The sequence below is a fragment of the Phasianus colchicus genome, chromosome 3 (assembly GCF_987193195.1).
Source record: "Phasianus colchicus chromosome 3, bPhaCol1.hap1.1, whole genome shotgun sequence".
In the NCBI taxonomy this organism is placed as follows: Eukaryota; Metazoa; Chordata; class Aves; order Galliformes; family Phasianidae; genus Phasianus; species Phasianus colchicus.
In genome coordinates this window covers 94,286,110-94,311,643 of record NC_143438.1, presented here as the reverse complement: position 1 = coordinate 94,311,643, position 25,534 = coordinate 94,286,110, and the positions used below count along the sequence as shown (strand labels likewise).

At 52.7% G+C, this 25,534-nt stretch overlaps 3 protein-coding genes across 6 annotated transcripts; all 3 read right to left on the bottom strand.

The window, feature by feature from the left end:
• Positions 1–409: 409 nt before the first annotated feature.
• On the bottom strand, positions 410–12,286 carry LOC149918788 (feather keratin 1-like). Of its 4 annotated transcripts, none has more exons than XM_090138158.1 (2): positions 5,994–6,250; positions 410–473 (listed from the first exon to the last, which is right to left on the bottom strand). In XM_090138158.1, exons 1-2 carry the CDS (start codon positions 6,248–6,250, stop codon positions 410–412), a joined length of 321 nt encoding a protein of 106 aa, XP_089994284.1. The 4 variants fall into 4 exon arrangements, with proteins under 4 accessions (XP_089994284.1, XP_089994283.1, XP_089994285.1 ...); XM_090138157.1 differs by lacking the exon at positions 410–473 and adding an exon at positions 11,784–12,286 and having other exon boundaries at positions 5,948–6,024; XM_090138159.1 differs by lacking the exon at positions 410–473 and adding an exon at positions 11,804–12,286 and having other exon boundaries at positions 5,948–6,011.
• A 3,634-nt stretch (positions 12,287–15,920) lies between these two features.
• Positions 15,921–19,891, bottom strand: LOC149918787 (feather keratin 1-like). Its single transcript, XM_090138156.1, has 2 exons — positions 19,607–19,891; positions 15,921–16,001 (listed from the first exon to the last, which is right to left on the bottom strand). Exons 1-2 carry the CDS (start codon positions 19,889–19,891, stop codon positions 15,921–15,923), a joined length of 366 nt encoding a protein of 121 aa, XP_089994282.1.
• A 3,860-nt stretch (positions 19,892–23,751) lies between these two features.
• Positions 23,752–24,054, bottom strand: LOC149918786 (feather keratin 1-like). The gene has a single exon (XM_090138377.1). It carries the CDS (start codon positions 24,052–24,054, stop codon positions 23,752–23,754), a length of 303 nt encoding a protein of 100 aa, XP_089994503.1.
• Positions 24,055–25,534: the final 1,480 nt, after the last annotated feature.

Below are 25,534 nucleotides of genomic sequence, written 5' to 3'. Positions count from 1 at the left end.
CCGTGTCTTTGGAGTGGGAGAAGTGTGAAGTGCTGAAGAAAGGATGAAGCGAATTCAGAGGCTGGCATGCAAGAGAACTTTATTGAGGAAAATACATGAAAGGAAAGGAGCAGCAAGAGAAGAAGCCGTGGCCGTAAGTGCATGTAGCATGACCATCAGCATTCTTGCAGAGAAAGAAAAGGACCTAGAGAAGAACGTTCAAGATATAGAATTTGTCAGAGGCGCAGTTTGCAAGCAGTGTGGTCTGGTCCCCTTCCCTGCTTGCTTCTTTGTTGTAATGAATGCAGAGCCATGGTTGAAGAGCTGCTGATCTATCCCACGTGCAGTCAGTGACACAGTGGTGCCTCCTGAGTGCGTGAGGCGCATTGCAGGGTGCAGGTGGTTGGTGTCGGGGTGTGGGCGCAGGCCCTTAGCAGGGGTAGCGGGCTCTCCCGCCATTGTAGCAGCCCAGGCCTCCGAAGCCGAAGCCGCCGGAGGAGATGGCCACTCCCTGGGCGCTGAGGGCGCTGCCCACGGCAGCTGATGAGGAGGATCCGACGGCGGTGTTCTGGGGGAAGGAGCTGAGGATGGGTCCCGGCAGGGTGACCAGCACGGCAGGAGGCTGGATGACGACTTGGGAGTCCTGGCACTGCCTGACACAGGGCTCGTTGCAGCTGTTAGCCAGCGGGGTGGGTCCCCCGCTGCAGGGGCGGCAGAGGTCGTAGCAGGACATGGCTGTGGGGTGGAGGGTCCCTGGAAGAGAGGGTGTTGTGCAAATGGAGGTTGTTGAGGACCCAAGAAGCCGTGCTGGGTGTGGCCCAGGGAGCAAGTTGGTTGGGGTTGGGGCTTGGGGTGGTGGAGAGCATGGTTTCTGGGGAGGCAGAAGAGCTGCAGAGTCTTGGGGCCAAGGGGTTTGGATAGCCAAGCCAGGTGGGGTGGGCAAAGGAGGGCAGCAGCTCTCATGCTTACCTAGAGGAGTGCAGAGGAGAAGGTGTCAGGAGAAGTGTGTGAGGGAGCGAGGCTCAGGGCTGGCTTTTATGCTGCTGTGTGAGTGCCCGAGGGCTTGGAGAGAGCCTCTGCGCATGGCGGCATTGTGCAGTGAGCAGCTCTTGCGTGCCACAGCCTGGCCAGTCATGAGGTGGGGTGTGTTTGCCTTCCACAGCTCTCCCTTTTCATTACCTTTTGTTGTGGATTTGATCCTTTGACCTTGTCGGCAACTTTTAAGGGAAAATGAATATTGTGTTGGATTTATTTGGGAGGTGTGTCTCATGATGGTGGCTGGAAAATGCATCTAAGGCGTGGAAGAGTTGTGGTCTCAGGAGTAAGGTCACGGCGTATCATTGATGTTGGGTGGTTTGTGTCTGCGTTGTGTGGTGAGGATCCCATTCTGCAGCATCCTAGGCAGGCTGCTCTGGGCTTCCAATGTGTCTGGCAGGAGACTCTATTGCCTGTGTTGCATTTACTCCCTGCTTGCTTTCGTCCCATTTCTTTTCCCATGTGCTTTGCCCTTCTCTTTCCCATTGGGTCTGCTTCACTGACACCTTGGTTCCCTTTTTGCTATCAAGGTTTTATTTGGGAAGTGGTTTCCTGCGTGTTTTGTGTAGTTTCAGCTTCGGGCTCTCTGTGGGGATTGTAGCTTCTTTAGGCAGAGGAGGGCTGTTTGTGAGGGCAGGACACTGTCCTCTCAGGCCTGGCTGAGAGGTAGCAAGCCCCGAGGTGAATGGAAGGGTGTTGGCGTGGGAGGCTGAAGCAGACACTAAGGGATCATTGGTGAGTGGAATGTCAGTTGGCTGAGGCCATTTCTCAAAGGCATGGCCTTTGATGGTTTCCATGAGGATTTGGAGATTCCATGGGGAAATTGGAAGCATACATGCTACACGGGGATGCAGCCGTGAGCCGCTCCAGGCCATGTGGTCAAGGCCATGGCTGAAGGTTGCAGGGCATAGAAGCATAGAATCATAGAATCCCAAGATTGAAAAGGACCTACAAGACCATCTAGTCCAACTGTCCTCCCAGCACCATTGCTAGCACGAGCCACTAAACCATTTCTCATGCCCCCATTCAGCTGAGGTGAGTGCTGTGCGGCTTGCAGCTGAGGAGATTAGTGTGTGTTGCTGAAGAAGATGAAGTGAAGTAGGGAGGACGTGGCCAAGGCTGTGAGGTCCGCCTGGTTCTACCCATGTGTTGCCTATCGTAGGCGTGGCGACCTGGTTCGGGAACGGCACGGCGACCAATCCCAGGTCGCTTGGTCCATCGGCTCGCTAACACCAATGTGGTGGACGGCAAATGGCGTTTATTGGCGGGAGAAACAGCCTTATATAACCTGGGCACTGAACACTATTGGCTATCGGGAGGGGGACCCTGTCTTCCCGTACAACGCGATATCTTCCGGGCGCCAGACCCTCACTACCACATATCCCCCCTCCCTATGCACAATTAAATTAGGTAAAATATAACAATATATAACAATCTTCAATAGAAAACTCAAATAGAACAATCTTCAATAGAAAACTCGAATAGAAAACATAAGGTGCTCTGAACAAGAACATTCTTATAACAGTTGTTGGTGCTCTACCAACATGATGTTAATCGGAAGAAAAAGGGGGATTGGCTGTGGCCTCAGGTGCACTCCCCATGGATGCGCCAGGTGAGCTGGATGTCCTCGAAGAGCCCCACCAGGTAGGCCTCGCTCACCTACAGCTGGGCTCTGGAAGCGCAGGTCGGTCTTGAAGTCCTGTGTGATCTCGCACACCAGGCGCTGGAAGGGCAGCTTGCAGATCAGCAGCTCCATGGATTTCCAGTAGCGGTGGATCTTGTGCAGCACCACCGTGCCGGGCTGGTCACGCTGCCTGTGGCCGGCACGCTCTTGTGGGCCGCCTTGGTGGCAACCGGGCCTTTCGCTTCCGCAGGCAGGGTCGAGGAGTCAACTACTGCCTGGAGGCAATTTACAAATTGTGTAAAGCTCTCACTTCCATTTTGTCTTATGGTGGACCATGGCAATGGCTTAACAATAACTTTAGAGGCTGTGCAAATAGCATCCCTGGCCACACAAGTAGTTGTCATAACTTCATGGGCCTGGAGGCCCAGGGCCTGTGCTTGGGAGGTAATCATTGTTGGGTCTGTACCCATCAGCCGTTGCAGGCTGGAACCATGTAGTGGGTGATCCGCCCCAGTTACTTGAGCTAGTTGTCTTGCACAGTTATCTTCCCATTCTTGTTTAAAAACAATCATCCCTGCTCCATCAAAAATTAGTCTACAGGTTTGTTTTATGTCAAATGGGAGCATATCATCTCCCCCAAAAACACCATCTATAAGGGTGGAGACCATAGCTGAGTTAAGCCCTTTATCTGCAACTGCCTTAACAATTGCTTGTATATCCCTAGGGTTTATCGGCGAGTGGACCCTCTGTCCCTCATCCATCACCCGGACTGGGAACACTAGTGTGGCCGATGGGGCCCAGTCAGCACATGCAATCTTTATTTTTATCCAGTCTGTAAGAGGGATTTCTCCCCCTCACGTTTTCTCTTTAATTTGGATGGGACTATTTCGGCTCTTAACTCTGTTCGTATTCATTCCCTCCTCCTCCGAGTTTAAGTCAATAGCGAACCACTCGTCGCAGCCAGTGTCTGATCCGGAGTCAGAGCCCGACTGAGCGCCCACTTCCGGTTTCTCGTACCTTTTTGTTAGGCTCCGGCCCCGCCCGCCTCCCTTGCGGGCAGGCCGCTCCCTCCCTCTTGGTTCGTCCCGCCCTCTGCCCAGCGGGATGTTCGCCCCACAGTGGCATTTCTTCAGACGGCCGCTCTGATTGGCTTTCCACCCTTCACTCATGCTCCCCTCACCTTCCCGGTCGCTCCCACCGCCTTCATCTAACACCTCCTCGATGTTCCCGCCAAGGGTGTCCTCCCCCTGCCCTCCCTCTCCTGGCTCGGCGCCATCTTCGGGCGCATAGGGGGGCGGTCGAGCCCAAATTTCCTCGGGCTCCGATTTCTCCGCGGCAGCCCTGGCCTCCTCGATTAACCCACCCCAGAAGGATTTAGCACTTTTCTGTCCCTCCGTGGGCGGGTCGGGGTTCGATTGAGAGGACATGTCATCGTCAGAGGGGTGCAAAGTCCGCGTGGCCGCCCCGACTCCCAGTCCCGGGGTGGCCAACAAACGGCTCTCTGCCGCCCTCCAGCTCTCCCGCTCCCGCATGGCCCTGCGCAGGGCCCGCGCGACTCTCCCCCACGACTCTAGGCTTCTCCCACAGCCCGAGGACATCGTCTCCTCAGTTAACACTTTAGTGCATTTATCCCACACTTCGGGGTGGAGAATATCCACCGGCTGGTCAATGACCCCAATTCGCAAAAGCCTCGCAATAGCGAGAATAAAATCTTTGGGCTTACAATCGATACCCCACTGCTTATCTAACTGCAATACGACCTTCACAAGGACTTCCATCCTCCTTGTTGGTCCGGGAGCGTCCTCCCCGCCGGGCTGCTCCTGCCGCTCCGGCCGCCGTTCACCTGTCCAGGCGACAATCCCGGGTTTCGGCACCACTTGTTGCCTATCGTAGGCGTGGCGACCTGGTTCGGGAACGGCACGGCGACCAATCCCAGGTCGCTCGGTCCATCGGCTCGCTGACACCAATGTGGTGGACGGCAAATGGCGTTTATTGGCGGGAGAAACAGCCTTATATAACCTGGGCACTGAACGCTATTGGCTATCGGGAGGGGGACCCTGTCTTCCCGTACAACGCGATATCTTCCGGGCGCCAGACCCTCACTACCACACCCATGGATGCTGAGGGAGGCATGAGATGTCCTTGCAAGGGTGACATCATTTGTTTTAGAAAGGTCCCAGTGCCTGGGAGGGGCTTCTGATGTTCCGGACATAGCTCACCCCTCTGCTATCTTGAAGGAGATGGAAGAAGGAAGAGTGGCAAAACAGATATCTGTTACAGTGGCCTGTGCTGCTGGGGAAGTGAAGAGGAAATCCCGGAATGTGTTGCTATATGCAAGAGGAAGAAGAACATGATGGGGAGTGCTCAGTGTGGGTAACTGTCACGGGATTAAGTCAGACTGGCTAAGAAGTGGTGGAAATAGGGAGCACGAAAGGGCAAACCACCCTGCGTTTTTCTACTTTGAAGTGACTGGCTTTGCACATAGGGGGGTGCAGTGACATTTGGTGACTTTGCCTTTACAAAAGGCTTTCATGTTTTCTCCCATGGTGTGCTCATAGGCATCCTCTCAGTGATCTGTGCAGGTAAATGGATGCTGAGGTGGTCTATAAAGTGGCTGAACGCAGGGATCTGGTGTTCTGAGGTGAGTACAACAGAGTCCTGATGTGGTGAGTTCATAGTTGTTTCGGGCAAGAGCGGGAAGTGAGGCCAATGGTGTTCAGTATCATCATTAAAAGCCTGGGTGACGGGACTGGAGCTGACTGTGGACAGCCTTCTATTCCTGCCTGGACTCAAGCAGAGCAATAGTACCATTTACCATTCTTTGTACAGGTGCAGATAATATGTGATGAGAAGAATGCCGTCTGCAAGCCACCGATGCTCTTCTAAGAGACATGGAAACGAGAGGAGGTCCTGGGGCCGTTTTGTACCCAACACGTTCATTTCCAGAGACATACCGTTGCAGTGAGTGATGTGGGAAGAGCATTAAGCAAAGGAATGAAGAGAAGGGATGTGATGCCAGCATGCATGAGAACTTTATTGAGCAAAACACACTAAAAGGAAGGATCCACTTGGTGATCACCAGGTGGAAAGAGGACAATTTAAGAAGCAAAGACAGAAGGAAGTTTCTGCACTCATGTTCTCAGACAGCATGATGTCTGACGCTGTTCCCTGCTTGCTTTTTTTGTGCCATGAAAAGAGGAGTCATGGCAAATGAGCTGCTGTACCATCAGTGACACAGTGGTGCCTCCTGAGTGCGTGAGGCTCGTTGCAGGGTGCAGGTGGTTGGTGTCGGGGTGTGGGCGCAGGCCCTTAGCAGGGGTAGCGGGCTCTCCAGCCATTGTAGCAGCCCAGGCCTCCGAAGCCAAAGCCGCCGGAGGAGATGGCCACTCCCTGGGCGTTGAGGGCGCTGCCCACGGCAGCTGATGAGGAGGATCCGACGGCGGTGTTCTGGGGGAAGGAGCTGAGGATGGGTCCCGGCAGGGTGACCAGCACGGCAGGAGGCTGGATGACGACTTGGGAGTCCTGGCACTGCCTGACACAGGGCTCGTTGCAGCTGTTAGCCAGCGGGGTGGGTCCCCCGCTGCAGGGGCGGCAGAGGTCGTAGCAGGACATGGCTGAGGGGTGGATGGTCCCTGGAAGAGAGGGTGTTGTGTAAGCAGAGGGTGTTGGGGGATGAGGGGAGCAAAGCCGTTGGTTTCCCAAGCAGCGAGTAGGCATGATTTGGGGTTGTGGGGAGCATGGCAGAGAAGAGGTGGAAAAGCTGCAGAGTCTGGGGGCAGAGGGGAATGGAGAGCAAAGCCAGGTGAGGTGGCCAAAGAAGGGCAGCTTGGGGTGCAGCTCACCTGAAAGAGCACAGGAGAGAAGGTGTCAGGAGAAGGGTGTGAGGGAACGAGGCACAGGACTGGCTTTTATGCTGCTGTGTGAGTGCCTGAGGGCTTGGAGAGAGCCTCTGCGCATGGCAGCATTGTGCACTGAACTACTGTTGCATGCCAGTGGCTGGTCTGTCATGAGCAGGAGCATGTTTGCCTTCTCACTACTCTCCCTTTTCATTTCCCTGTGTGGTGGATTTGATCCTATGACCCTGTTGGCAGTTTTTAGTGAGAGTGAGTGTTTTGGTGGATTTATACAGAAAGCGTGTCTCATGGGGTTGGTTGGAAGATACATCTGAAGCATGGGAGAGGTGTAGAACATGGGATGAGGTCAGGCACTCATGACTGTGTTGTGTTGTGGGGACCCCATTTCCTGGCATCCTGGGAAGGCTGCTCTGGGCTTCCTGTGTGCGTTTGGCATGAGACCCTATCCCTTGCATAACATTTTCTTGCTGTCAGCCTATATCCCTATTTCCTTTCCATGTGCTTTGCCCTTCCGTTTCCCATTGGCTGTGCTGCATTGACATCTTGGTTGCCTTTGTGCTTTTAAGGCTTTGTTTGGGAATGGGGTTCCTGCATCTCTTGTGTAGTTTCAGCTTAGGTCTATCCGTGGGGATTGCAGCTGATTGAGGCTGAGGAGCGCTGTCTGTGTGAGCTGGACACAGTCCTCTCAGTCCGGGTTCAGAGGTAGCAAGCCCTGATCTGAAGAGGAGTGGGATGGTCTGGAAGGCTGAAGCAGAGCTTGTGGGATCATTGGTGAGTTGAGTGTCAGTGGCTGAAGCTATTATTTCTCTGCATAGGCTTTGACAGTTACAAGGTGGATGTGGAGATTCGATAGAGAAATTAGAGTCATCCATGCTGCACGGGCCTGCAGTCATGAGCCCCTGCAGGCCATGAGGTGAAGGGCACAGCTGAGGAGCGCAAGGCATGCCCTCGTTCAGCTGAGGTGAGTGCTTTGTGGCTTGCTGCTGAGGTGAGCAGTACTTGAGTTTCTGAGGAAGATGGAACATAGTAGAAAGAGGGGCTGTTCAACTGGGTGTGCCTGAGTGTGTGAGGCCTGCTGGGTGTCACCCAGGAGTGCTGAGGGAGCTGTGCGGGGTGGGTCTAGAGAAGGGCCACAAAGGAGATCGAAAGGCTGGAGCGCATCTGCTGTGAAGGAAGGCTGATGGAGTTGGGCTTGCTCATCCTGGAGAAGAGTTGGCTCATGGAGACCTCAGTGTGTCCTTCCAGTACTTGAAGGGAGCTTAAAGGCAGGAAGGGAAGCAACTTTTTACACGGTCTGATTGCGATAGGACATTTTAACGTAAGGAGGATAAATTTGGTTAAGATGTAAGGAAGAAATTCTTGACTCAGGCCGTGTAAGGGTCTGGCGCAGGCTGCTCATTCAGCTTGTGGATTCTTCGTCTTCAGTGGCACAGCAGGCCTGCTTGGTCCAGGCCCTGGTCAGCATGATCATGCGGGGCCATCCATCCACAGAGGGGATGGTGGTTAAATTCTCTTCTAACCTGCACCGTTGTGTGATTCTGTATTTGCCTGATTTAAGCTGGTCTCCCATGCTGTGCTCTTTTAGAAGCGGAATCAGCATAGGTTAGACAAGTGGAGAGCGAGGTGGACTGAGAGCAGCTGGCTGAAGGCCTGGGACAAGAGCCTTGTGATGGAGGGCACCAAGTGTATTTGGAGGCAAGCTCGTCATGCTCACCCCTAAGCAGAGTGTTAAGAATCTCTTCTCTGGGATGCAAACTGGTCTTACATCCCCTGTAATTGTGCCACATGTGGTATGAGTTGTTTTTCCAGAAGCTCTAGCCTTTTTGCGTCCTTTTCTTGAGGTCATGTACATTTTGCACTGGCATCACCTTTCAAGTGAGTGCACTGGAAGCCAAAGGAGCGATGTTGCACCTTCGTGCCACGGCACGCGGAAGTAGTGGCCAAAGCACAGGAAAGGAGCAGTGTTGACAGTGAGGTCATGGCTTGGCACTTGTGCAGTGTGGTTGGTGTCTTTGTTGTTAGAGGAGTTGCCCGTTCCAAACAGCTGTGGAAGCCTGGTCTGAGCATTCTAGGCATCCTGCTTTGGAGATGATGGCACATTCTTTTATGAGAACATCAACCATTTAGTTCAAGAAGTAAACCTAATGGGTATAATGTCTCTCTGTATTTATATGTATATTTTCATGCTGTTTGACTCCATATTCTTCTGGTGATAATGCCCAGCACATATCTAGACAAAGACATAGTGTGTTGAGTGAGTTATTGGCCCCAAAGTCCAATTCCAAGGCTTTTTACAAATGTGGTTACATCAGGCGGGTGGCCAGTTGGCTGTGGGATTCCCCAGAACTCCATTTTTGAGTTTGTTCTGTTCCATGTTGTACTAAATGGTCTGGACGCTGGCTCAGCTGCGCACAAAGTGAGAAGTTTGTGCACTGCAATAACTAGGGAGGAGCAGTTGACTCTTTCAGGAATAGGGAGGCCTTGGAGAGAGCTCCTTGGAGACCAGCAGTCTGGGCCATCACCAATGGCCTGAAGTTGAAGAAGAGGATGTGCTGGATTCTGCATCTGATTCCAGAATGCCCTGGACATTTGAGGATTTGGGTAGGAGAGAGTTAAAACCAGCTTCACAGAAAGAGGTCTTGAGGTTCTGTTTGATGGCAAGATGAATCTGAGTCAGCAGTGTGCCCTGGCAGCCAGCAGGGCTGACTGTAGCCTGGGGTGCATCGAGCCCTGCACTGTAATTGAAACAGGGAAGGGATTGTCCCACTCCGCTTTGTGCTGCTCAGTCCTCACCTCAAACCTTGTGTTTAATTTTGACTTCCACAACACAAAAAGGATGTGAAACTATGGAGTAGTTTCCGCAGGAGGGCTACAAAGATGGTGTAAGGTCTGGAGGAACTCAGGTTCCCTGGCTTGTTCTGTAAAGTGGAGACTGAGGCTCACAGTGTCCTATAGCACGTCAAATGTAAGAGGAAGGTCAGCTCTGATGTCTGGTGACAGGAATATGATCAGTGGGAACAGCATGTGGGAAGCTGTGTCAGGGGAGGGTCAAGTAGGGGGTTACGGAAAGGTTCTGCACCAGAGAACAGTGGGCATGGAACAGGCTTCCTAAGGCAGTGCAGGAACACTATGTCTGCCGGATTTCAAGAAACACTGGAGAATGCCTTCAGATCTACCATTCAAGTTTTAAGGAGCGCGGTGTGGAGGCATGAGTTGGAGTCAGTGATCCTTGTGGGTCCCTTCCAACATCCTAGGGTATTCTCGGATTGCACTGCATTTGTTCCCTCCCTGAGCTCGTTGCAGCTGGTTAGCCAGCCTTTAGCTCTTGTCTTCCCCACTGGGTGTGCTGCATGGCTGGCTGGATGCCCCTTGATGTTGGAAGGCTTTTGCTGGGAGAAAGGAGGCGGCCTGTTTTGTGCCATACCTACTTGGGGCCCTCCTTGGAGCTGTCCCAATAGGCTGGGGAGGGCTGTTTGTGAGGGCAGGACTCTGTCCTCTCACGCCTGGTGCTGGGCTAGCAAGCTCTGTGAGGTCAAGACTCCTGCCATGCTCCCCAAATGGTGGCCCTGGCCACTGCACTGAAATGCCATCTTCTGGGGCTCACACATTCCCGTAATGGATTTTGGTACGTACGCTCTGCTAGATGGTTGTCTGCTGGGCTGGTTGGTGAGATCTGGGATGAGCTGTGAGGGTGAGGAGAGGCAGAGGGTGAGTGGGTCTATCAGAAAGGGCAGACTGGTGAAACAGGGTGCTTGGGTTGAGCGTCAAGGAGCGAGGCTGTTTTCCTGCCCTGGGTTTGTTGTTCAGAAAGAGGATTTGGCTGTTTTCTCGGGGAGCTCAATGTGCGCAGTCTGTCCTGGGCTGCAGACCTCAGGAGGTTGTGATGACATTTGCATCCGAAGGCTAAATTAATTGGTTGTCCTGCCCCTGGTCAAGAGATTGTTTTCTAGATTATCATAGAGAGAAAGAGTGCTTTGGTTTGAGGCAAACAGGAAGGCTTTGCATACGTCCAAGGACCAAAGTTTGGTTGTACTCGTGAATGGGTAGGGTCTGATGTGTTGGCCATACTGATATCAACTGTCTAAGAAAGATGACGGTAATGAGGAGAGAAGGTGTGAGGATGCGCAGGCTGGTTGGCTTGACATTAGTCAGTGGGAAGGAGGTGAAGGAAATCCTCCCAGGAAGTGCTGCCAAACACAGACTGACAAAGAAATGGTGGGAGTGGAGAGCCCGGATATACAACCCCTGCTGAGTTTCTTCAACACGGAAGTGACCGGCTTCAATCGTGAGGCGGTGCAGTGACATTTGGTGAGTTTGCCTTTAGGGAAGGCTTTGAGGCTTCCTCCCATGACATGCTCGTAAGCAAACTGCCAACAATCAGCTCAGGTGAGTTTGCACTGTGCTGTCCTTAAAAGTGGATGACTGCAGGGTCTGGTGGTCTGAGGTGAGGGACACAGAGTCCTGATGTGGTGAGTTCATAGCTGTATAGGCCAAAGCTAGGAAGTGAACAGATTGAAGTGCAGAGTCTTCATTAAGAGCCTGAGTGTGGGGACTGGAAGTGATTATGGACAGCCTGCTATTCCTGACTGGGCTTGACTAGGACTGCTGTACTATAAGAGGTAAAGAAAACACCGATAAGAGAAATGATTCTGTGACAGTGTTTGTTGTAAACATGAGAGAATCTTGCCAGGGAAAAAAAAGGAGTCAAGTGTGTGCTAGCCCAGAGATGTTGTATGAGAGAGCATGGCAGAAGAGCCTCAGTGTACCCAAGAGTTTATTTGTGTAGGTGTTGATAAGTTTTTATGTGATGAAGGCCACCTGCTGGCTATCAAAGCTCTTTGTTGGCGACACGGTTGCAAGAGGAGGTTTTGGGGCCCTTTTGTAGCAGACATGATGGTTTCTAGAGCCACGTCTTTGTAGCGGAGGAAGTGGAAATGGCATCATGCAAAGGAATGAAGAGGAGGAATCTGAGGCTGTCACGTATGAGTAATTTACTGTGGAAAACACGCTGAAAGGAAGGATCGACTTGGTGATCGCCAAGTGGAAAGAGCAGAAATTCAAGTGCAAGGAAAGAAGAAAGTTTAAGCAGTCATGTTTCCAGGCAGCCTGGTCTGAAGTTATTCCATGCTTCTTTTTATTGTGCCATGAAAAGAGGAGTCATGGCAGGTGAGCCCATGTGCCATCAGTGACACAGAGATGTGAGCTCAGTGCGTGAGGCGCATTGCAGGGTGCAGGTGGTTGGTGTCAGGGTGTGGGCGCAGGCCCTTAGCAGGGGTAGCGGGCTCTCCAGCCATTGTAGCAGCCCAGGCCTCCGAAGCCGAAGCCGCCGGAGGAGATGGCCACTCCCTGGGCGCTGAGGGCGCTGCCCACGGCAGCTGATGAGGAGGATCCGACGGCGGTGTTCTGGGGGAAGGAGCTGAGGATGGGTCCCGGCAGGGTGACCACGACGGTGGAGGGCTGGATGACGACTTGGGAGTCCTGGCACTGCCTGACACAGGGCTCGTTGCAGCTGTTAGCCAGCGGGGTGGGTCCACAGGGGCGGCAGAGGTCGTAGCAGGACATGGTTGTGGGGTGGATGGTCCCTGGAAGAGAGGGTGTTGGGCAAATGGAGGTTGTTGAGGACACAAGAAGCTGTGCTGGGTGTGGCCCAGGGAGCAAGTTGGTTGGGGTTGGGGCTTGGGGTTGTGGGGAGCATGGTTCCTGGGGAGGCAGAAGGGCTGCAGAGTCTTGGGTCCAGGGGGTTGTGGATAGCCAAGCCAGGTGGGGTGGGCAAAGGAGGGCAGCAGCTCACATGCTTACCTAGAGGAGTGCAGAGGAGAAGGTGTCAGGAGAAGTGTGTGAAGGAGCGAGGCTCAGGGCCGGCTTTTATGCTGCTGTGTGAGTGCCTGAGGGCTTGGAGAGAGCCTCTGCGCATGCTAGTATTATGCAGAACGCATGCCAAACCCTGTGAAGTCATGAGGTGGTGTGCTCTTGTCTCCCCACAACACTTGCACTCCATTTCCTGGTGTTGTGGATTTGATCCTTTGACCCTGTCAGCACTTCTGAGTGTGACTGGAGTGATGAGGAAGGCGCATCTCATGGAAGATGTGGGAAGGCTTGTGCTCAGCTTTGGAGGAGTGATGTGGTGTCCTTAGTGATGCCATCCTGTGCTACTCATGCAGTCGTGTTTGTGGCCACTTGGTGAGGTGCAGGCCCCATTCTTGGCATCCTTCGAGGGCTGTTCTGTGATTCCCAGGTGCGTTTGGCTTGAGACGCTGCTAGTTGCACTGCACTGCACTCCCTGCGTGCCCTAGAATTAATCTGCTTTCCTTGAGCTTAGTCGTTGTCTTCTGCATTGGGTGTGTTGTGTCAAGATGTTGGTTCCCCTTTTGCTTTGAAAACTGTTTTGGAGAAAGGAGACAGGCTGTTTTTTGCCGTTTCAGCATTGGGCCGTCCGTAGTGGTTTTAGTATATTTAGACAGAGGAGGTCAACTTGTGGAGTTAAGATTTTGGGGTCCTTTATTGGTGTTTGTGTTAATGGATGATGCAGCCACGAGCCACTTCATGACATTTCTGGAGAAGATGGGGCAAAGTAGGAAGTGGGTCTGTTCAATTGGATGTGCCAAGGTGTGTGAGGCCTGCTGAGTTTCACCCAGGAATGCTGAGGGAGCTGTGCTGAGTGGGTCCAGTGGAGGTCCACCAAGAAGATCAAAGGCGTGGAGTGCATCTGCTGTGCAGAAAGGCTACGAGAGTTGGGCTCGTTCAGCCTAGAATAGAGTTGGCCTTCCAGTACTTGAAGGGAGCTTACAGGCAGGGGGAGAACCAACTTTTTACACGGTTTGATACTGTTAGAACATTTTAACGCAAAGAGGAGAAATTTGGTTAAGATGTAAGGAAGAAAAATTCTTGACTCGGGTGCTGGTGAGACCCTGGCACAGGCTGCCCAGTCAACTTGTGCATTCTTCGTCCCTGGGGCATTCAAGGCCAGGTTGGATGGGGCCCTGATGGGAGGCAGTCGGCCCACAGAAGGGATAATGGTTACGATCTCTTCCAATATTCCCCGTTCCACATTTGTATGCTTGTATAATTTGAGACAGTTTCCCATGCCACGCTCATCCAGAAGTTGAGCCAACGTGGGTTAGACAAGTGCAGAGTGATGTGGACTGAAAGCAGCTAATGGAAGGCCTGTGCCCAGAGCCTTATGTTGGAGGGCTCCCTGTGTAGCTGGAGGTAAGTTCCTCATGCTTAGTTGTGGAGTGTTAGGGATCTCCTCTCTGTGCTGCATGCTACTCTTGCATCACGTAGTGTTGCGCATCATGTGTTACGTGTTGTTCTTCCAGCAACTCTGCCTTTTTACATCCTTGAGGACGCGTCCATTTGGCACTGGTGGCACGTTCCAAGTGAGAGTCCTGGAGGGCACAGGAGGGATTTGGCACGTTTGGGTCAGAGTATGCGGAAGATTCTGTGTGCAAAGCACAGAAGAGGAGTCAGTGAGATCATGGCTTGGCACTTGTGCAATATGGTTTGTGTCTTTGTTGTTAGAGGAGTTGCCAATTCCAAGCAGCCGTGGAAGCCTGGCCTGGGCATTCTGGGTATCCCAGATGGGAGAAGATGGCACTTCTTTCATGAGATGATTACCCATCTTGTTCAGCAATGGATCCTAGTAGGCCAAATTTCTAAGGACTTCTGCAAAGATTTTCAGAGTTTTCCTCCATATGGCTTTTGGGGAAAACGCCTAGCACATTTATGGGCAAAGACAGAAAGCGTTGAGTGAACTGTTGCCTCACAAGTCCAACTGAAAGTCTTTTTTCAAATGTGGTTCTGCACCTGAGGGCAGAGGGCATGGAACAGGCTTCCTAAGGCAGTGCAGAAGCACTATGGATGTTGGATTTCGTAAAAGTTTGTTCAATGCCTTCAGATTCATCACTTAAATTTTAAAGGGTGCATTGTGGAGGCATGAGTGGGACTCAGTGATCCTTGTGGGTCCCTTCCAACATCCTAGGGTATTCTCGGATTGCACTGCATTTGTTCCCTCCCTGAGCTCGTTGCAGCTGGTTAGCCAGCCTTTAGCTCTTGTCTTCCCCACTGGGTGTGCTGCATGGCTGGCTGGATGCCCCTTGATGTTGGAAGGCGGTAGCTGGGAGAAAGGAGGCTGCCTGTTTTGTGTCATTCCTGCTTGGGTCGCACCCTGGAGATTTCCAAGTAGGCAGGGGAGGGCTGTCTGTGGGGGCAGGATTCTGTCCTCTCACGCCTGGTTCATTGCTAGCAAGCTGTGTGATGTCAGGACTCCTGCCATGCTCCCCAAACGTTGGCAATGGCCACTGCATTGGAATGCCCTTTTCTAGGGGGAACTCATGCACATTCACAGCATGGAGGTGGGGCTGGCACTAGATGGTTGTCTGCTGGGCTGGTTGGTGAGATGTGGGATGAGCTGTGAGGGTGACAAGAGGCAGAGGGTGAGTGGGTCTGTCAGAAAGGGCAGGCTGGTGAAACACGGTGTTTGAGTGGTGTGTCGAGGGGCAAGGCTATTTCTCCTGCACGGCGTTTTTTGTTCCCAAAGAGCGTTTGCGTATTTTTGGGGAGATCTCAATGGCAATGAGTGTCACGTGCTGCAGACCTGAGGTGATTGTGGCGGCATTTGCATCCTGAAGGGCAAATTAATTAGTTGCACTGTCCCTGGTCAAGAGATGGAGTGTTTTCCAGGTTGTCACAGAGGAGAAGAGTGCTTGGTTTTGAGGATAACAGGACGGCTGAGCATAAGTCCAATCCAGCTGTTGGGTTGCACCCATGAATGGGGAGGGTCTGATGAGTTGGTTTTGCTGATTTTACTTTTCTTTAAAGGTAATGGTAATGAGGAGAGGTTTCTGAAAACTGGAGGAGAATAACCCAAGGTGTGTGTTTTGCAAGTTGTTCCAAAAAAGCCTGGTGCTTGCTGGTGAGGAAGAGTACTTTATGTCTTCCTTTGGGCTAGTGTTGATGCCACGTGATGTGCTGAAGGCCTTCTGCTAGCCACCAGTGCTCTTGATGGTGATATGTTTGAAAGAGGATGTCTTGGGGCCGTTTTTGACCTGGCATGATGGTTTCCAGAGCCATGCCTTTGTAGTGGGTGAAGTGGGAAGAGTATTGGGCCAAGAAAGTAGTAGGAGGAATCGGAGGCTGGCATGCATGAGATCTTTATTGAGGAAAACCCAGTAAAAGGAAGGATCCACTTGGTGATCACCAGGTGGAAAGAGGACAATTTAAGATGCCAAGACAGAAGGAAGTTTCTGCACTCATGTTCTCAGATAGCATGATGTCTGACGCTGTTCCCTGCTTGCTTGTTTTGTGCCATGAAAAGAGGAGTCATGGCAATTAGATGTTGTACCATCAGTGATCCAGTGGTGGCTCCTGAGTGCGTGAGGCGCATTGCAGGGTGCAGGTGGTTGGTGTCGGGGTGTGGGCGCAGGCCCTTAGCAGGGGTAGCGGGCTCTCCCGCCATTGTAGCAGCCCAGGCCTCCGTAGCCGAAGCCGCCGGAGGAGATGGCCACTCCCTGGGCATTGAGGGCGCTGCCCACGGCAGCTGATGAGGAGGATCCGACGGCGGTGTTCTGGGGGAAGGAGCTGAGGATGGGTCCCGGCAGGGTGACCACGACGGTGGAGGGCTGGATGACGACTTGGGAGTCCTGGCACTGCCTGACACAGGGCTCGTTGCAGCTGTTAGCCAGCGGGGTGGGTCCGCAGGGGCGGCAGAGGTCGTAGCAGGACATGGCTGTGGGGTGGAGGGTCTCTGGAAGAGATGGTGCTGGGTAAGCAGAGGGTGTTGAGGGGGTGGGAATCAGTGCCATTGGCTTCCCGCATAGTGGGAAGGAATGGTTTGGGGTTGTGGGGAGCGTGGCAGAGAGGAGGTGGAAGGGCTGCTGAGTTTAGGGGTAGACGTGGTATGAAGAGTTTGTCCAGGTGGGGTGGGCAAAGGAGGGCAGCGGGGTTGTAGGCTCACCTGGAAGAGCACAGAAGAGAACACGTCAGGAGAAGTGTGTGAGGGAACGAGGCTCAGGGCCGGCTTTTATGCTGCTGTGTGAGTGCCCGAGGGCTTGGAGAGAGCCTCTGCGCATGGTAGTATTGTGTGCAGTGAGCAGCTCTTGCATGCCAATGCCTGACCAGTGATGACATGATGTGTTTTTGTCTTCCCAAAATGCTGCCTTCTCATTTCCTTCTCTTGTGGTTGTTTTCCTTTGACCCTGGCGGCAGTGTTCAAGTGGGACTGGTATTCAAGTCTATGCATGCTGCAAGTGTGAGTGGTGGGTATCAGGAGTGAGGTCACCGTGTGGTGCTTGTGCCTGGTGGATTGTGGCTCTGTTGTGAGGTGGGTACCGCACCTCCTGGCATCCTTGTTAGGCTGCTCTATCTTCTGTGCCTCTTGGGCTTGATGCCACTGGAATTGCTTTCTCTTCGTCCTTGCCTTTGTTCCACCTGGCAAAGCAGTCTGCAGCCTGTCTCTCTCTCCCCCTAGCAGCGCTGCACGGGTGGCTGCTGCCCCTGGTGCCTGCAGAGGTGCACCCGGAGAAAGGAGGCTGCCTGCTGTGTGCCTGGGGTGGGCAGCCAGAGCAGGATGCTGTCCCTGCTGGGCTGTGTCAGTGCTGACACGACTGTTGTTGTTGGGAGTACTGCCAGAAAGGTCCTTATCCTTATCCACCCTTATCACGGGTCATCCAGACAAAAGCCTGGACTTTGGTGTGACACAGTGCCATCTGGAGTTCCCTTTGTGCTGCCCAGTGGGATGTGGAAAAGGTCCTGAGACCGAAGAGAGGCAGAGGGTGAGTGGTACTTGAAGAAATGGGAAGTGTGTTGAGCCATGGTGTTCGGGTTGATAACTGTGTTGAGTGTCAAGGAGCAGTGCTATTTTTGTGCTCAGTGTAAGGTGCTCAGAAAAGGATGTGGACATTTTGGAAGGGTGCTGGAGGCAAAGATGCTTCCTGGGGCTTCAACTTGTAAGTCCTTGCGGTGACATCTGAATAGCATAGGATGGATCGATGGCGAGGCATGCCTCTGCTCAGCCACATTTACTTGATGCAGGCTGTCCCGCAGATGCCTGCTGCTTGTTGCTGGGGATGATGAGGAAGTTGTGTGCCTGGGTGTGCATAAGTGTACAGGACCTGACAACTTTCTCCCACAGATGCTGAGGGACGTGTCTGATGTCTTTGTAAGGCCCTTTTCAGTTGACCCTGTAAGGTCCTGGTGAGTAGGAGTGACTCCTGAAGAATGGAAGAGACTCATCCCACTCCTGCATTCAAGAAATGAAGAAGGAAGCCGTGAGAAACTTCAGGCTGGTTGACCTGATGTTAGTCTCTGGGGAGGAGGTGAAGGAAATCCTCGCAGGAAGCAGTGGATTTCCAAAGCCACCTCAGTTTCTCCTGTACTGAAGTGATCTGCCCGGTGGATGATGGGGGGCTGTGGCAGTTGATTGCCTTGCCTTTAGTCAAGGCCTGGCGGTTTCCTCCCACAACACAATCCCAGAGAAACTGTCAAAGTGGATGTTGGGGTGGGGTAGAAAGTGGCTGAATGCAGCAGTGCGGTGAAGTGTTGTGATTGTGTCCAGACTACTACAGTGCTGGTAGTAAGGCCAGCACTGTTTGGCACCTGCATTAAAAAGCTGGGTGATGGTAGTGATCCCAGTGAGTTTGCAAATGCTAGAAGATGGGAAGGAGCAGCTGATGCCCCCGGTGTATAGTCCACCTATATAAAGGATGTGGAGGGACGTCCTGAAGTAGCGGAAGGGGCAAAGTGAACTGCCGCAGATGGGAAGCAGTAACATGGAGCAAGAAAAATGAGAGGGTGGCAGCCAGCTTTGCTGAGAAGGACCAGGTTTTACTGCTGGCGAGCAAGAGGAAGGTGAGGCAGCACTGCAGCCGTGTGACAAAAGAGTTCCCCATTCTCCAGAAGGCCTTTGGGAAGAGCATCACTAGCACACTGGAGGATGTACTTTCATTTCTGTCCAGTGCTGGTGGTTCATGCTTAAGTTTCCCAGGAGGAAGACAGACATGGATATGGTGGAGCAGTTCCAGTGCAGGGCTTCCTCAGTGCTGATGGGCCTGGAGCCTCCTTACGACGTGGAGAAGCTGAGAGAACAGGCAGTTTTGAGCTGGGACACAGGGATGTTCTCAGTAGATCTTCTCCTTGCGTATAAATCGCAGATGTTAGGGAAGGATGTAAAGAGAGCCAGCCCTTTTGCATTACTGTCTGCTGCCAGAAGAAAGGAAGGTGGACAGCACTGAATTGGAACCTTCCTTGGAAGAGAAAGGGAGCTTTTTCCAGGGTGAGGGGGGCAAGCGGTGGAACAGGTTACCCCGCAGAGTAATTTGTGTAGTCCCTGTCCTTTGAGGTGCTGAAAGTCTGGCTGTGTTCCCTGTCTGACCGCTGGAGCTGAGTGTACTTGAGCAGGGCAGTAGTAGTGTGTTGTCACTAACAATTCTCTAACGTGTAAAGGATTCTGTGACTGCTTTTTTTTTTTGTCAGCGTGGGAGTATCCTGCTGGGGTGTGCTGCCATGGAAAGGTAGTTTCAGAGGGCATGGGCAGAAGGGCCTTGGTGTGCCCAAGACTTTGTGTGGTCAAGCATAGATGTTGTTTGATGTGCTGGAAGCCCAGTTGATGCCCCAACAGTTCTTGTTGGTACCACTGTTGGCAGGGGAGGTGATGGGACCCCTTTGGTGCCATCCTAATGGACCCTTGAGCCGTGTCTTTGGAGTGGGAGAAGTGTGAAGTGCTGAAGAAAGGATGAAGCGAATTCAGAGGCTGGCATGCAAGAGAACTTTATTGAGGAAAATACATGAAAGGAAAGGAGCAGCAAGAGAAGAAGCCGTGGCCGTAAGTGCATGTAGCATGACCATCAGCATTCTTGCAGAGAAAGAAAAGGACCTAGAGAAGAACGTTCAAGATATAGAATTTGTCAGAGGCGCAGTTTGCAAGCAGTGTGGTCTGGTCCCCTTCCCTGCTTGCTTCTTTGTTGTAATGAATGCAGAGCCATGGTTGAAGAGCTGCTGATCTATCCCACGTGCAGTCAGTGACACAGTGGTGCCTCCTGAGTGCGTGAGGCGCATTGCAGGGTGCAGGTGGTTGGTGTCGGGGTGTGGGCGCAGGCCCTTAGCAGGGGTAGCGGGCTCTCCCGCCATTGTAGCAGCCCAGGCCTCCGAAGCCGAAGCCGCCGGAGGAGATGGCCACTCCCTGGGCGCTGAGGGCGCTGCCCACGGCAGCTGATGAGGAGGATCCGACGGCGGTGTTCTGGGGGAAGGAGCTGAGGATGGGTCCCGGCAGGGTGACCACGACGGTGGAGGGCTGGATGACGACTTGGGAGTCCTGGCACTGCCTGACACAGGGCTCGTTGCAGCTGTTAGCCAGCGGGGTGGGTCCCCCGCTGCAGGGGTGGCAGAGGTCGTAGCAGGACATGGCTGTGGAGTGGAGGGTCCCTGGAAGAGAGGGTGTTGTGCAAATGGAGGTTGTTGAGGACACAAGAAGCTGTGCTGGGTGTGGCCCAGGGAGCAAGTTGGTTGGGGTTGGGGCTTGGGGTGGTGGGGAGCATGGCTTTTGGGGAGGCAGAAGAGCTGCAGAGTCTTGGGGCCAAGAGGTTTGGATAGCCAAGCCAATTGGGGTGGGCAAAGGAGGGCAGCAGCTCACATGCTTACCTAGAGGAGTGCAGAGGAGAAGGTGTCAGGAGAAGTGTGTGAGGGAGCGAGGCTCAGGGCCGGCTTTTATGCTGCTGTGTGAGTGCCCGAGGGCTTGGAGAGAGCCTCTGCGCATGCTAGTATTATGCAGAACGCATGCCAAACCCTGTGAAGTCATGAGGTGGTGTGCTCTTGTCTCCCCACAACACTTCCACTCCATTTCCTGGTGTTGTGGATTTGATCCTTTGACCCTGTCAGCACTTCTGAGTGTGACTGGAGTGATGAGGAAGGCGCATGTCACGGAAGATGTTGGAAGGCTTGTCCTCAGCTTTGGAGGAGTGATGTGGTGTCCTTAGTGATGCCATCCTGTGCTACTCATGCAGTCGTGTTTGTGACCACTTGGTGAGGTGCAGGCCCCATTCTTGGCATCCTTCGAGGGCTGTTCTGTGATTCCCAGGTGCGTTTGGCTTGAGACGCTGCTAGTTGCACTGCACTGCACTCCCTGCGTGCCCTAGAATTAATCTGCTTTCCTTGAGCTTAGTCGTTGTCTTCTGCATTGGGTGTGTTGTGTCAAGATGTTGGTTCCCCTTTTGCTTTGAAAACTGTTTTGGAGAAAGGAGACAGGCTGTTTTTTGCCGTTTCAGCATTGGGCCGTCCGTAGTGGTTTTAGTATATTTAGACAGAGGAGGTCAACTTGTGGAGTTAAGATTTTGGGGTCCTTTATTGGTGTTTGTGTTAATGGATGATGCAGCCACGAGCCACTTCATGACATTTCTGGAGAAGATGGGGCAAAGTAGGAAGTGGGTCTGTTCAATTGGATGTGCCAAGGTGTGTGAGGCCTGCTGAGTTTCACCCAGGAATGCTGAGGGAGCTGTGCTGAGTGGGTCCAGTGGAGGTCCACCAAGAAGATCAAAGGCGTGGAGTGCATCTGCTGTGCAGAAAGGCTACGAGAGTTGGGCTCGTTCAGCCTAGAATAGAGTTGGCCTTCCAGTACTTGAAGGGAGCTTACAGGCAGGGGGAGAACCAACTTTTTACACGGTTTGATACTGTTAGAACATTTTAACGCAAAGAGGAGAAATTTGGTTAAGATGTAAGGAAGAAAAATTCTTGACTCGGGTGCTGGTGAGACCCTGGCACAGGCTGCCCAGTCAACTTGTGCATTCTTCGTCCCTGGGGCATTCAAGGCCGGGTTGGATGGGGCCCTGATGGGAGGCAGTCGGCCCACAGAAGGGATAATGGTTACGATCTCTTCCAATATTCCCCGTTCCACATTTGTATGCTTGTATAATTTGAGACAGTTTCCCATGCCACGCTCATCCAGAAGTTGAGCCAACGTGGGTTAGACAAGTGCAGAGTGATGTGGACTGAAAGCAGCTAATGGAAGGCCTGTGCCCAGAGCCTTATGTTGGAGGGCTCCCTGTGTAGCTGGAGGTAAGTTCCTCATGCTTAGTTGTGGAGTGTTAGGGATCTCCTCTCAGTGCTGCATGCTACTCTTGCATCACGTAGTGTTGCGCGTCATGTGTTACGTGTTGTTCTTCCAGCAACTCTGCCTTTTTGCATCCTTGAGGACGCGTCCATTTGGCACTGGTGGCACGTTCCAAGTGAGAGTCCTGGAGGGCACAGGAGGGATTTGGCACGTTTGGGTCAGAGTATGCGGAAGATTCTGTGTGCAAAGCACAGAAGAGGAGTCAGTGAGATCGTGGCTTGGCACTTGTGCAATATGGTTTGTGTCTTTGTTGTTAGAGGAGTTGCCAATTCCAAGCAGCCGTGGAAGCCTGGCCTGGGCATTCTGGGTATCCCAGATGGGAGAAGATGGCACTTCTTTCATGAGATGATTACCCATCTTGTTCAGCAATGGATCCTAGTAGGCCAAATTTCTAAGGACTTCTGCAAAGATTTTCAGAGTTTTCCTCCATATGGCTTTTGGGGAAAACGCCTAGCACATTTATGGGCAAAGACAGAAAGCGTTGAGTGAACTGTTGCCTCACAAGTCCAACTGAAAGTCTTTTCTCAAATGTGGTTCTGCACCTGAGGGCAGTGAGCATTGAACAGGCTTCCTAAGGCAGTGCAGAAGCAGTATGGCTGCTGGATTTCGTAAAAGTTTGGTCAATGCCTTCAGGTTCATCACTTAAATTTTAAAGGGTGCCTTGTGGAGGCATGAGTGGGACTCAGTGATCCTTATGGGTCCCTTCCAACATCCTAGGGTATTCTCGGATTGCACTGCATTTGTTCCCTCCCTGAGCTCGTTGCAGCTGGTTAGCCAGCCTTTAGCTCTTGTCTTCCCCACTGGGTGTGCTGCATGGCTGGCTGGATGCCCCTTGATGTTGGTAGACCATAGCTGGTAGAAAGGAGGCTGCCTGTTTTGTGTCATTCCTGCTTGGGTCCCCCCCTGGAGATTTCCAAGTAGGCTGGGGAGGGCTGTTTGTGAGGGCAGGACTCTGTCCTCTCCCGCCTGTGCATGGCTAGCAAGCTCTGTAATGTCAGGACTCCTGCCATGCTCCCCAAACGGTGGCACTGCGCAGTGCATTGGAATGCCCTTTTCTAGGGGGAACTCATGCACATTCACAGCATGGAGGTGGGGCTGGCACTAGATGGTTGTCTGCTGGCTTGGTTGGTGAGATCTGGGATGAGCTGTGAGGGTGACAAGAGGCCGAGGGTGAGTGGGTCTGTCAGAAAGGGCAGGCTGGTGAAACACGGTGTTTGAGTGGTATGTCAAGGGGCAAGGCTATTTTTCCTGCATGGCGTTTTTTGTTCCCAAAGAGCGTTTGCCTATGTTTGGGGAGATCTCAATGGCAATGAGTGTTACGGGCTGCAGACCTGAGGTGATTGTGGCGGCATTTGCATCCTGAAGGGCAAATTAATTAGTTGCACTGTCCCTGGTCAAGAGATGGAGTGTTTTCCAGGTTGTCTCAGAGGTGAAGAGTGCTTGTTTTTGAGGATAACAGGACGGCTGAGCATAAGTCCAATCCAGCTGTTGGGTTGCACCCATGAATGGGGAGGGTCTGATGAGTTGGTTTTGCTGATTTTACTTTTCTTTAAAGGTAATGGTAATGAGGAGAGGTTTCTGAAAACTGGAGGAGAATAACCCAAGGTGCGTGTTTTGCAAGTTGTTCCAAAAAAGCCTGGTGCTTGCTGGTGAGGAAGAGTACTTTATGTGTTCCTTTGGGCTAGTGTAGATGCCACGTGATGTGCTGAAGGCCTTCTGCTAGCCACCAGTGCTCTTGATGGTGACATGGTTGAAAGAGGATGTCTTGGGGCCATTTTCCACCTGGCATGATGGTTTCCAAAGCCATGCCTTTGTAGTGGGTGAAGTGGGAAGAGTATTGAGCCAAGAAAGTAGGAGGAGGAATTGGAGGCTGGCATGCATGAGATCTTTATTGAGGAAAACCCAGTAAAAGGAAGGATCCACTTGGTGATCACCAGGTGGAAAGAGCACAATATCAAGTGCAAAGAAAGAAGAAAGTTACCGCACTGGTTCCCAGGCAGCCTAGTCTGAGGTTGTTCCATGCTTCTCTGTTTTGCACCATGAAAGAGGAGTCATAGCAGGTGAGCTGTTGTACCATCAGTGACACAGTAGTTCATCCTCCGTGCGAGAGGTGCCTTGCAGGGTGCAGGTGATTGGTGTCGGGGTGTGGGCGCAGGCCCTTAGCAGGGGTAGCGGGCTCTCCAGCCATTGTAGCAGCCCAGGCCTCCGAAGCCGAAGCCGCCGGAGGAGATGGCCACTCCCTGGGCGTTGAGGGCGCTGCCCACAGCAGCTGATGAGGAGGATCCGACGGCGGTGTTCTGGGGGAAGGAGCTGAGGATGGGTCCCGGCAGGGTGACCAGCACGGCAGGAGGCTGGATGACGACTTGGGAGTCCTGGCACTGCCTGACACAGGGCTCGTTGCAGCTGTTAGCCAGCGGGGTGGGTCCCCCGCTGCAGGGGCGGCAGAGGTCGTAGCAGGACATGGCTGTGGGGTGGAGGGTCTGTGGAAGAGGAGGTATTGGGTGAGCCAAGGGTGCTGTGGGGGTAGAAGAGCAGTAATGTGGGCTTCCCAGGGAGTGGGGTGACGCGATGTGGAGCTGTGGGCAGTGTGGCCGTGGGGAAGCAGAAAGGCTCCTCAGGCTGTCGGCAGAGGGGGTGCTGGGAGCTGGGCCAGGTCGGGCGGGTTTAAGGTCAGCAGTGGGGCACAGGCTCACCTGGAGGTTTGCAGAGGAGAAGGTGTCAGGAGAGTGGTGTGAAGGAGTGAGGCACAGGGCCGGCTTTTATGCAGCTGTGTGAGTGCCTGAGGGCTTGGAGAGAGCCTCTGCGCATGGCAGCATTGTGCAGCGTGCTGCTCTTGCATGACATAGTTTTGGCAGTCCTGGGATGTGTGTTCTTCCAGCAATTCTGCCTTTTCGCGTCCTTCTCTTGAGGACATGTGCTTTTGCCAGCAGCGGCACCTTTCAAGTGAGAATATTGTAGGCCAAAGGAGTGTTCTTGCATATTTGAGTCAGGGCACGTGAAAGTAGTGGCCAAAGCACAGAATGGGAGCAGTGTTGACAGTGAGGTCATTGCTTGGCATCTGTGCACTATGCTTTGTGTCTTTGTTGCCAGTGGAGTTGCCAAATCTCCATGCCTGGGCATTCTTGGTATACTGGTTTTGAAATTATGACACTTCCTTTTCTGAAATGAAAACCCATGTCGTTCACTAAGGGAACCGTACAGGCATAATTTCTGTGACCTTCATCAAAGTTATTCTTAGTGTTTTCCACCAACTTCTTCTGGAGAAAATCTCCAGCATATATCTAGAAAAATACTTAATACATTGAGTGAACTGGTGGCTCCCAAGTCCAACTCAAAGGCTTTTATTAGATTTGGTTACATCGGGCAGGTGACCAGTCTGCTGTCAGATTACCCAGAGCTCCATTTTTGGATCTGTTCTCTTCCATGTTTTACTAAATGATCTGGATGCAGGACTCAGATGCATACAAATTAAGAAGTTTTTGGATGATAATGGCTAGGGATGAGCTGTTGACTCTCTCAGTATTAGGGAGGTCTTGGGAGAGCTCTTGAGAGACCAGAGGGCTGGGCCATCATCAATGGCATGAAGGTTGATGAGAGCAAGAGCTTGATCCCGCAGCTGGAATGGAGATATCCAGGAGATATCTGGGTATTTGGGGATGAGAGACTTAAGAGCAGCCCCACAGAAAGAGGTCAGGAGGTTCTGTTTGATGGCAAGTTGATTCTGAGTCTGCAGTGTGCCCTGGCAGCCTAAATGGTTGACCATAGCACGGGGTGCATTGAGATGAGGACTGCCAGTGGGAGACTCGGTTGTCCCAGTCTGCTCTGTGCTGGTGTGGCCTCACCTCAAGTACTGTGCTCACCTTCAGCTTCAGCAGTACAAGACAAGGGGAAAGAAGTCCCTACAGAGCAGTGCTGGATCTCAGGGCTGATGCCGGTGGGATG